Genomic DNA, 12,142 nt, shown 5'->3' with positions numbered 1-12,142 from the left:
TGAAAACCAAAAAGAGATAACTAACGATTGTTGATGGTTTGATAATTTGAGGTTTAAAACCAAAATAAAAGGTTATAATAGTATATAAATGTTTAAGAACACATTAATAATGCAAGATGGAGTTTGAAACATAGTTTTTTGCCATATGCAAGGAAAACACTCTAGACAAAAAAGTTTCAAAAGACCTATCTTGGTTGGCTTAGGCCGATGCTATAGATTCAAAAAAGAAAAGCTAAACTTGAAATATGTCATGTAAACCCCAAACTCCACATTGATACAAGTATCACAAAGGAAACATAATGCGTGCTCATACATATGTGACTGCCTTCAGCAAAAGACTTAAGATACCTAATAGTCAAGAAGATCAAATAACAAGCAATCTCAACACAACTCACAAGTGGTGAGTATGCAACAAATATAAGTTTAGTTATCAAGTTAAGAGTTCTAGTTAGGCTTACTAAGGATGAGCCTTGGTGTCAACCATGCCATTTACGTTAGAATATCACATACACAACACATCCTAAATATTCACAAGACCATTTCAAAATCTTAAAGGTTTCAATAGAAATTATAAACACACACTTACAACAACACGTATATTTACAATGCCTAAAGTTCAAATTTCAAATTTAAAAGAAAAGTAAAATAAGGGCAACACTAGAATAAATATATATGTTTTCAAAAGCCTAAAAATCAACATCAAACATAAAATAAATGAAGCAACAACAACAATATCAACTATATAAGCATATATGTATACCTAAACTTGTAATTTAAGGATTAATTAGACAAATATATGAATACCTAGGGCTTTTGGAAACCTATATGAATACCTAGGGCTTTTGGAAACCCTAAATCTCAGGCTCCAACATAAAATTAAGACTTTACAACTTGCTTTTTTCTAAAGTCATAAGAGACCCAAAACCTTAATTTTTATATTCTTAGTACTTTTTAGGTTTTCTCTCTAAAAAATCTATTTTCTTTCGTTCTCACCGTTTCTCTTTTTCCTTTCTCTTTTATTTTCTAACTAGACCTATATATATGCAAGATAATTGACTTAATAAGATCGACATGAATTGTCAAATGTGCAAGCAACCCAAAATCAATCATTGAAGGGCCTAAGACCTAAACTAAGACCACAAGTTTTGCACAAGAGCATGCAATTGCTCTCATGGTGAGGGGTAGTAAGATAATTGTTGAGGAAAAGCAGCTAAATAAAACAGCAAAAGAAAAAGGAGAAAAAAAAACCTTTTATGGTGAAAGATAAACTACTTAAAGATTAGACGACGCCAAGATTATTAAAGGATGACAACTAACATGGCTCCAAACAATCCTAAAATTAAGCCAACCAACATTGAAGAGGCATGTCGATTGTGAGGCTTTAAAAGGGCTAGCTACTAAGGTTTTATACAAGTCAAAGGAAGAAGAGTGTTGGGTATTTGACTCTTTGAAAACAATGACTAGGGTTATTTCCTCCAACTTTGCTTATAAGGAAGAAGACAAAGGAGACTGCTTTGGTATATATATGGAACCTCTAAAAGGACAATACTTGATGTGGTGAAATTTCAAAGCAGTCCTTACAAAGTAACATCTTTTCTTTTCGGTTTTAATAGTCCTATAGTTCTAATTTTGCAATCTATAACTAAATTTAAGTTAAACAAAATAAAAAATTTCAATTGAGCCTTTGGCCAAAATTAGGTGAACCCCTCCATTCTCTCTGTATTTTTCAAAGTGGTTATTAGCTTGCAAAACTTTCAATTAAAGTTATAAACTATAAAAGTAAAAAATTTATCTAATTAAAACCTTGATTGAATTAATAGGACCTCCCAATTCATACCAATTTGTCAAATTTGGTCATTGATCCTTCAATTCCTTTAATTACAACTGATTTAGTTTAGTTACACTATTGGAACAATTATCCTATACAATTAAAGCTTGAAAAAAATTTGTCCAATCAATGCAAAAAAATATTTTTTGGATTTTCTTGTTTTCAAATGTTTTTGAAATTACTTTGGCTATTTCTGAAAAAATTACTCAGGGTTAAAATGGGTATAACAACCCTAAAGAAAGAAAATTGAAAAAAAAAATCATGAATCTCCATTTCTAAGAAACCTAATGTAAAATGATGAAATAAAAAAAAACTCAAATAATAAAAAGGACTTAAGAAAAAAATCGTAGTAAACCCAGGTGATCCAACCAACCCCCACTGATTATGTGAGTGCGGTAAACAAATATAAGGAAAAATGAGAAAACAATATAAAGCTCAATTCCCGAACAAACCTAATATCGAATGACAAAAATAGAAAATAAAATCAACTTTAAAAAATAAAAAAATAAAAAACCATCTCGTGCTAACTCCCTGAATTTGCAATCTAGGTAATGAAATTGGGATAACCCTATAGGAAAAAAAACTCATGAAGTCCAATCCTAAATCAGCCTAATATTAGAGAATGAAATTAAAAAAAAATACTTTTTTTTAAAAAAGTAAGAAAATTGACCAAAGTTAACTTGTGTTAACCTTCTAAACACGTGACTCAGGGCATGAGGCTAGGAACCTTCTGAACCCATAACTCAGGGCATGAGGCTGTGATTATCTTATAGAAGTCAAACGAGAAAAATCACAAAACTCAATCCCTAATAAGACAATATTGAATGATGAAATTGAAAAAATATCAATTCAAAAAAGGACCTAAAAAAACAAATAGTGATAAAAAGATGACTAAAATTGACAAAAAAAAAATGTAACAGGACACCTTGCAAATTTGGAAATTCAGCATGAAAATCAAGGAGAGGAGAGAGAAGAAAGGGAGGAGAAAAAAGAAAAGGTCATTGGATCCTTACCACCGCCCACTCGTTGACATGTGCTGCCCCAATGGAAAAAACTTATTGAGTCGCTTCCAATGCCACCAAAGAAGGTGATGTTCAACCACTAGAGAAAGTTGCACACACCACTAAAGTGTATCAGCGTCCTTCAAGTGTTGGTGCATGCAATGCAAGCGTCAGCAAGTTTGTCCATGCTCGTTTAGCCCAGTTTTTCTTATTTGTTTGAGTTTGAAATTTGATCCCTTAAGCCTTAATTATTTTAGATCAATAAAATTTTATTTTATTTTATGAAATCGAGTATCAACCATGCACCAAAATCTTTTCTCGACATCGAAAGATCCTAATATCTAGGCAACCAAAAAAAGGGTTATGTCTAACCCCAAATAAACACAATGTGAATGGATTTAATTGAAATAAAAATAAAAATTAATAGGTGACTAAATAAATTTTTGAACCTTTCTCATGCTCATGCAATTCAGTCCTTGAATATTTATTGTTCTAAATCAATAAAATTTTATTTGATTTTTCAAATTAAGCATCAATTGAGCGATAATTTTTTTCCCCAATGCTAAATGCCCTAACCTAAGTAGCCAAAGCAAAACACAAAACATATTCCCAAATAAAAGTGACATTAAATAAACAAATTAAAAAAAAGTCTAGGGATCAAATTAAACAAATTCCAAGGATCATTTAAAAAAAATAAAGTGAAACAATATTGTTGTACACAATGTTTTGCATCTGATAGCATAATAATTTTGATATCAGATTTAGTTTGTTTTTATTTTTGTAATTTAACAACAACAATGAAGTATATTGGAGTTACAAGTCTACAAAATCATCCATTTATCATTTGAATAAACTTTGAATAAAAAATCATACAAATCCGTTTAATAACAAATTTTCTTGATTTAATCCTCATGCCAAGAGGCAACATTTCATCTGAAGGTGTTTACAATGAGTTACCATACATCATACCTGACCATTAAAACACTCGTTGTTAATTCATTATCATTTCGAAAACAACATTAAAAGCTTTGATACCAATGTAATAAAGTAATAAAATCAATTGTTCCACTAGTAATGAGGCAATAACCTTAACTTGAACATCTCATTATTAATACAAGAACACATCAAATTATCAATATTTATCAAAATATAGTAATAAAGTAAACATATCCATTAGTCATTCTCTCTTTCTTGATTACTTCTTCTTGATCTCTAGTTATACTGCTATTATTTCTTGCGCTAGAGCTGGATTGTTTTATATATCTTCATAGAAGTATTTCTTAAAAGCTTCCATATGAGCCACCTGCAAACATATTGCTAATATTACAGACCCGTCTCCATTAGGACTTGGCAGAAGCAATGAGTCCCCATCAAAATCATGAGTTCCTGGACCCATATAAATCTCCTTTCCCCACCCAAAATCAAGGCCATAAATAGGTAGGGTTAACCAACTAACCACCCCGATATTTGGGTTCCCGTAGAAGGGCCCTTCAGTGCCTCCTAGTGCGTGAATGTCTTGAAACCTTGTCAAGTTTGGTTGATTCTTCAAGAAATCAATCGCAGATCTCACATACGCATTTGTCACCGTTTCAATTGCTTCCCTTATCTTTCTTGCGGCATATCCCAAGGGCTTTGACATGAGCTCACCGGCGTGACTAACCGCGATCACATTAAGAGTAGCATTGCCAAGGTAACCATCAGGCAAAGGTGACTGCATCCGTTTACGTGAATCAACACAAACACCTAGAGCAGTTGGCTGCTCTGGGTTGTGTCCACGAGCCTTACAAACAGACCTCCAAACATGTCCAGACAAGGTCTCATATCTAGTATAACCACGACCACTATCTGTACTGATTCTTTCCTCATTTGCCACATTCTTTAAATTTTCAACCTGAACTTTGGTTAGCCTCAACATGGCTACAGTTGCCTTCTTTTTTCTCTCTTCAGCGTTATTCAACTGCCCCAATAGTAATGGTGGAAGATCAAACTCCGCATGGTGAAACTGTGAAGCTATTGGAGGATCCCTAGCTCGCAAGACCTTTCGGTCAAGAAAAGGAACCACGCCTAATGGCTCGCCACGGGCGATTCTTGCCCACTCTGACATAAAGTGAAGAGCACTTTGCCCATCAACAACAGCATGAGATATTGTTAAACTTAGGCTAATACCACCACATTGGAACTTGGTGAGTTGCACTAATAATAGAGGCAAGTCATGTATTGGAACGGTATAGTCAACATTTGGGATTAGGTATTTGTACTCTGAAGACGGTAGGAAGTCGCCAAGATCTTCAAGCTTGGATTCAGATTCAGCCTCAGTGAACATAACACCCATGGCATTGCACTCAAGCTCGAGGCGGCCACGACCTATCCAGTGTAAACGGCCAGCTAGTAGATAAAATGGCACCAAAACATCTCTCAATGAATCTTTAAGGTCATTGACGACATCATTGGATGGTGTTAGCCAGTTTGGCGATGGTTTGTAGAAGTAGATAGTGGGAACATACATTATTGTTCCAATTTGATCCAACTCAGAAAGGGAAACGCGGCCGGTCCATGTTGGTTTGGCAGGTTTCACTATATAAGAGCCTTTGATTGTCACCACCACCACCACCATTATTATTATTATTATTATTATAAGAGTGAGAGTTACGAATGCTACAATAAGTTGTATTTAAAAGCCATGGTCAAGAGTAAAAAAAATGAAGATACTTTGTTGAAATGATTTTTTCGTGAGTCTAGTAGTTCCCTCGAAACGTCCGATCCTAAGGAGAGTCCATCAACACCTTCAAGAAATTAAAAAAATAAATGTTGTTCTCATGCAGTTCCCAGGGAATGGATGATTTTTTTTCCAAATTCTTCAACTTTTCAAGCAAATGAGAGGAAAGGCATGCATGTGAGGTTTGGATTGTGCACGGATAAGCCCTGAAAAGAGGGTCAGTTGGTGAAGGAAGAGTAGTGACGACTTACAAAGAGCGAGCAGTGCATGAGAAAAATATAGCGACTTGAATGAATTTTTACAAGCAAGGGATAAATCGTGTAGAATTATTTAAAAATCAATAATTTTTTTTCCTTGAAACCCAGGTAGCCAAAACATTTGACCAATCGAAAATTGAGTTATTAATTAATTAGTACATGAACTTTGTGTTGTTATTTGTCAATTATACAAACTTTATTTTTTACCGAATAAATTTGTTTAACCTTTTTGAACCGGATCAAGTAAGTATAAAATGTATGCTAAGTTGTTCACTAAATGACAAATGGAATCATAATTATATGTAACAAAAATATTTGACGGGTTGAAAATTGGTTCATTTTTCAGCTAAATAAACCAACCCACAACATAGAATCTTAATTTAAATCAAACCCAATTTAACTACAATCTAAAATATCATTTCACATAATCCATCTTTAATTTAACATCAAAATATTTTTCAACACTTTGTATATAAAAAAGTATGCAAAGTAAGAAAATATCTTTGACATATAAAATCATGCTAATATAACTTGAAAAGATCATACTGCAAAAACAAAATCAAAAATAAAAAAAAAAATATATTATAGAAATGAACAATGAAATTCATTGTGAAAGGAGTCTTTATAAATAGTGAATTGAATAGTTAATTTCACCCAATTCTTTTAGTTTATTCTACACACACACAAAGTGACAAGTAAATTTTCATCTATATTTACCGCTCGAGTTAATGATAGAATTTGTGTTGTCAATAATTACCAAAGTAATAAAATAAAAAAAATCAATAAATATTTTGTTGAGAATTTTGTTGATGATATGACATGTCATTATATTCTGACGGAAATACCAATGTAAATACTTTATCACCAGACATTGACAACTCTTGACTCTTTAAGGAAAAACTAGATTTGGAGGACCTATATTTTAACCTATGAACATGCATGTTAAATGTATGAGCAAGTATTTATATGATGAACTTGTCCTTCAAAGGATGATACATGGTTGTTACTCTTGTATGATGAACAAAAATTTTGATTCTTACCTCAACTCTACATCGACAATTTCCTAAACGACGGCTATTGTGTCACTTGCAAGTCCTGAATTCAAGATACTATATGTAGGGCTTGCCTTGATGCAAAACATGTGTAGGGATTATACACCCTAAAGATAGGTTATAATTCTTTTATGTGAGACAAAGGGTAAGTTTACTACTTGATCTCTAAAAAAGGTTTTTTATTATCCTAGTGATCACTCTCGTGAAGGCAATATGAGGGGGCTTAGTAGGTAATAGGATAACATGTGTACCAATCATTACTAGTCTAAGCACTCAATGAAGAGTTGGAGTTTACACAAGCTTAAACATTGACTAAAAGTCATAAGGTAAACTGTCAGTCCTCCACTTAACTTAAAGTTTTTCAATGTGTGCCCTCACAAATAATATAAGTGATGCATGAATACCTTTGCATGACAAGATGTAAAAAGGATACATGTTAAAGCTCTTAAACAAAGTAAATCATTCATTGTAAAAAAAAAATTAACATACATCAATCTTATCATAGCATGAACAAACAAAACAAAGCTTAGTTCAAAGCTCCCTAGTGGAGTCGCTATCTTATCGTACCCTCTTCGTGGGGGCGTGGCGTCGCGGCGACATTTCCTGGGTGGTGTTCTGGAATGGTCTTGGGTTTGATAAAGGATTCATCACCTAATATTATGGTTACTGGCACCCCTAACTGGTCTTTTAGAGATTCTAGGAAATTGACTAGTTGCGTAAAATAATGGTATTAGCACCATTAGTACGTTTTACCTAATATAGGTTGCTAGAACCCCTAAATTTTTTCTTTTTATCTGTTATAATCTGATGATGCTTCTATCATCCTATTATGGCGGGTTTGTTATAATGAACAAACCCTGGTTTTCTCAATCAAGAATTCGGTCTAGAATGGTGAAATGTTTAGAGTTAAATATTCTTTATCACTCATTTGATTTTTGTTGCTTTGTAGGAACAATTTGGAGGCAAAGCAAAGAAATATGGACCATTAGATTAACTATATTGATTATGGACCATTTGATTAAAATTTAGGTTACTTTGTGAGAGGGTATCTAATTTTAAAATTGATATTTTCCCTTTCACAATTACAAGTAGACCACTACAATCATAAATGCATTTTTTTTCTTTTTTCTTTTTTTTTTATGTTTTGAGTTTTTTTAAAAAAACCCAACATCAAAGTAGACTATATGAGCGCATTTAAAACGCTTCGAAATTAGATTTTTTAATGTTAAATTCTTTCGAAAAGATGTTGAAAATGCTAAAAATGATACAAAGACAGCAAGAACATATTGTTTGGGTTTTTTTATTTATTTTGTTTTGCTATTTTTTAGTTTTAAAAAAATTAAAAATAGGGTCAAAAAATTAGGTAACAACACCACATATGCTTTCCTTGTAGAAAAGGAATTCTTGCTAAATAAGAAGTTCATAAATTAAAAGGAAACAAATAGCAAAACTTGTATAACAATTTCTAGCCTGACTTCAAACATTTTGTTCTCTCTTATTTAGATGAATTATTAGGCCTACTATATATGTATGGAAAGATTGAGATGTCTAGTTTTCAAACCAATTATAATCACATTGAAATTCAACATATAGATCTAGATATGTCCCAAATAGTACACAAATATCTAGTTTGGTAGATTAGCAATTTATTAACCCAAATATCCATAATCAGTACAACCAATTCCTCTTGGATCCTTTTAGTTTTAGATCTTGTAATGGGCCTAATTAGCACCTCTAATGAATCCTTCGGTGATGCTTGTTGACTCGTATTATTTTCCCTCTCCTCAAAAGGATTCTTCCTTAAATCAATAATATGAACACCATTTATGGGCAATACATCCTCATAATCTTACAACCAAGAAAACAAAAGGAAAAAACATGACCAAAAACAAGTATCAAGTTCATTAGTGTTAAAATATGCTTATTTATTTTCCTTTTTTTTTCTTTATTTTCTCCACACTCTTCTTTTCTCACCTTTTTTTCTTTTTCTCTTTTCTTCTTTCTTTTCTCAACTAAAACCCTATTTGTCTATACCTTGGCCAAATATGTTATCTTAATACTCTCATTTGTTTTACTCTTCCTCACATCTTTACATGGTTGTACTGAACTTTTAGCTTCACCTTTCTTATTTACCTTTATAAATTTATCTAGGTACTATTGATACAAGTGTGAATGTCTTCCCATCTTTTTCAATAGAATATTTGTTCTTAAACTCATCATGTTTGGCTTTTCTATTAAATTGTCAATAACACACTAATAATAAGTGAGTAGCATTCATAGGAACCGCATCACACAAAAATGACACACTAATAATAAATTAGTAATATTCATAGGAACCACAACACATAAAATTTCATCCTTATACTTCTCAATTGAAAAAGAAATCAAAACTTGTTTAGTAACTCTTACTTCAACACATGCATTCAACCATTAAAGTTTATAAGGTCTTTCATACTTAATAATATTTAGACTCAATTTTTTAACAATTGTAGCACTAGAAACATTAGCACAACTCTCATTATTAATAATCATATTACATACTTTGTTATTTAAATGACATCTAGTATGAAAGATGTTATCCATATATTGTTTCACATCATCATCCTTAATCTGAATATTACGTGACCTCATAATCACCAAAGCCTCTCCATCAACTAGATACTCAACATCATTACAATCCTCAAGTAGTGGCATCTCACCCTCCTCAGATTTGTCACCTTTGGATTTAATCTCCCAATGTTATCTCATAATCATAACCCTTTTGTTTAGACATTGTAAAGTTATATATCAATTCTCCAAACACCTAAAACACTTAATATCATGATTATAATTAGTTTGAGTTTTAGTTTTACCTTGGACAGTAGTGGTTGAATCCTTCTTTGTAGGCTTAGGTGGTTCAACTGTGCTTCCTAAAGTATTGGGATTTAAAGGGACAACCCCCTCTCTTCTATAATTTGTCCTCAAAATTGAAAAAGAACTTGAATTACCCATTTGGCTTGTAGTGTCCTTTCTTTTCAACTACCTCTCTACCCTGGTAGTCATATTAACAATATCCTCTAACTCAATATAATGTTGTAATTGAACCACATTAGTTATCTCTCTATTCAAATCATTCAGAAACTTGCTATTATAGTCTCTTTATACTTCACAACAATAGCTCTAATCATGGCAATCTTCATTTATTTATGGTAATCTCCACACTTTTAGACCTTTGAGTCAAACTTTGCAGTCTCTGATATAATTCTCTATAATAATGTCCAAGAACAAACTTTTTTTCTCATAACTTCTTTCATTCATCCTAAGTCTCTACAGGTCTTCCTCTATTTCTTATCATATCTAAAATAATCTGATCTCACCAAATAATAGCATAGTCAATAAACTCAATAACAACAAGTTTTACCCTTTTTTTTTTCTCAAAGTAATGGTGACAATAAAAAAATTAACTCTACTTTCCTCTCCCATTCCAAATATGCTTTAAAATAGTTTCTTTCAAGTCAGAATCTTGATCTTAATACTCCTCAAATTTCTATCCAAACCATCATAAAAACCATCCTTCCTATTTGCTTTTCTATGGATGAAATAATCATGTGGCTAAACTCCTCATGTTTGTATATTCTAAGCTGTTGAATCCTCACACCATAATCATGATCAAAATCCTTAGCCTTCTTATTTGTAGTTTCAGCTATAAACTTCTCTAGAGGTGAAATATCTCATCTCGTAGGCATTCTGCCCTTGAGGCCCCTACAGACTAGCTCATTTTGAAGGCTAGCTACTTTAGTTCTCAATCTAGTCATCTTATTCATAACCTCTAAAAATATTGAGTTCATCATCTCTAATTGTTTTTGCATAACCAAATAACCTCATTCTGGATTATTCTTATCCTTTGGTGATGATGATCCATTTTTTGTTGACATAATCAAAATCTAAAAATCATGTAAAGAGTTTTAAGGGTGAAATTTTCTCAAATTAGTTACCAAAAATATCTTGCTTTTTACTTTCTCCTTCCGTGGCTTCTTAAATATTTTTGGCTTTTTGTTCTTATATGTGAGTATTGTTATCTCTTCAATTAGATTAACCAACTCTTTATTTTGATTTTATGTTTTCTTAAGGATTATAATCTCACCGAAGGTCCCAAATGTAATGATCTTTTGTTGTTTTCCTTGTGATATAATTTGATTCCTAAGTTATGCATTCTCACAATTGTCTCTTTATCCACCTTTCAATTCAAATATTGTAAAAATATATTGTGCTCACCCACACTATGTATTGCTCCAGGATCTTCATGTTGCATCTTGTTAATATAAGTTGGTTAATGTATTTGCAATTCCTCTTCTTACAATTTTTGGTTTATTCCTAAATATATTTTTATCTAGGAATTGATAATGAAAGTAACCTGTAAGAGTAAACCACATTGGCATTATGGATAAGGATGGAGATTTTGAGTCAAAAGATGTTTGGGTGGCCTCTAACACTAGTCAAGATTGGTGGAAATCAAATCCCTTTTTAAAAAAAAAGCACCAACTAAAAGATAACTTTAGATGATGTTGCTCTTGATGTAATTGCTTATTGTTATTATTAATTACCATCATCAATAAGATTGATTGGCAACTTATACCTTTTGCATGGATAGATTTATTTAAAAAATAATAGTTTAGTTGTTATTTGACATAATTTCTGTAACCCCTTTGTGAATCTAAAAAACTATAAACATTATGTATACTTAGAAAAGAGTGTTGTGTATATTCAAACATTAATATGGTTATCTATACATTTACTTATAGTATATGGTTAATCATTAGAGCAACATGAAGGCTTTTTTTTTTGCCTGTGTGCATTAAATTAAACACAATCTGTCAGTCCTTGCTGATTTATCTTTATTCATCTAGCCTCTTTTTTTTTATGTAATTTCAATGGGAACTTACATAAAACAATAGAACTACATTGTTACAATACTTTTTAAACCCTAAAATGAGATTCACTAATGATAGGTTATGTATTTTATTGCATTCATGTTTTTTTTAATCCAATTTCTTGTCCCTTTTAACCTCAACGACATGTATTTTAGATAGTTTTATCATATATTTCATGTTCATTTCTAGAATTTGATCTATGTGTCAAAGAAGTTAAAGAAACTTTGGAGACACTTGGTGTGTGTTAAATTTAGTGGTGATGAGTGAAGTATCACCTAGTCAAGTTGGAAAATATATTTTTGCTATAAAAAAAAGGATTGAAGTGTCATTAATTTGAAAATATTTAATTGATCTCAATTGAAATAATGGCTATGAAGG

General features: G+C 31.8%; 1 protein-coding gene across 1 annotated transcript; it reads right to left on the bottom strand.

Annotated features, from left to right (window-relative positions):
* Window positions 1-3,831: 3,831 nt before the first annotated feature.
* LOC18100471 (spermidine hydroxycinnamoyl transferase) lies at window positions 3,832-5,618 on the bottom strand. The gene has a single exon (XM_006381713.3). It carries the CDS (start codon window positions 5,441-5,443, stop codon window positions 4,085-4,087), a length of 1,359 nt encoding a protein of 452 aa, XP_006381775.3. The 5' UTR covers window positions 5,444-5,618; the 3' UTR covers window positions 3,832-4,084.
* Between the last annotated feature and the right edge of the window lie 6,524 nt (window positions 5,619-12,142).

Source organism: Populus trichocarpa, chromosome 6, assembly GCF_000002775.5.
Source record: "Populus trichocarpa isolate Nisqually-1 chromosome 6, P.trichocarpa_v4.1, whole genome shotgun sequence".
Lineage (NCBI taxonomy): Eukaryota > Viridiplantae > Streptophyta > Magnoliopsida > Malpighiales > Salicaceae > Populus > Populus trichocarpa.
This window is presented reverse-complemented; position numbering and strand designations above follow the sequence as displayed.

Bases quoted from the DNA above. Each gene is read 5' to 3' on its own strand.
- LOC18100471 (XM_006381713.3), bottom strand. From the start codon at position 5,443: ATGGTGGTGGTGGTGGTGACAATCAAAGGCTCTTATATAGTGAAACCT.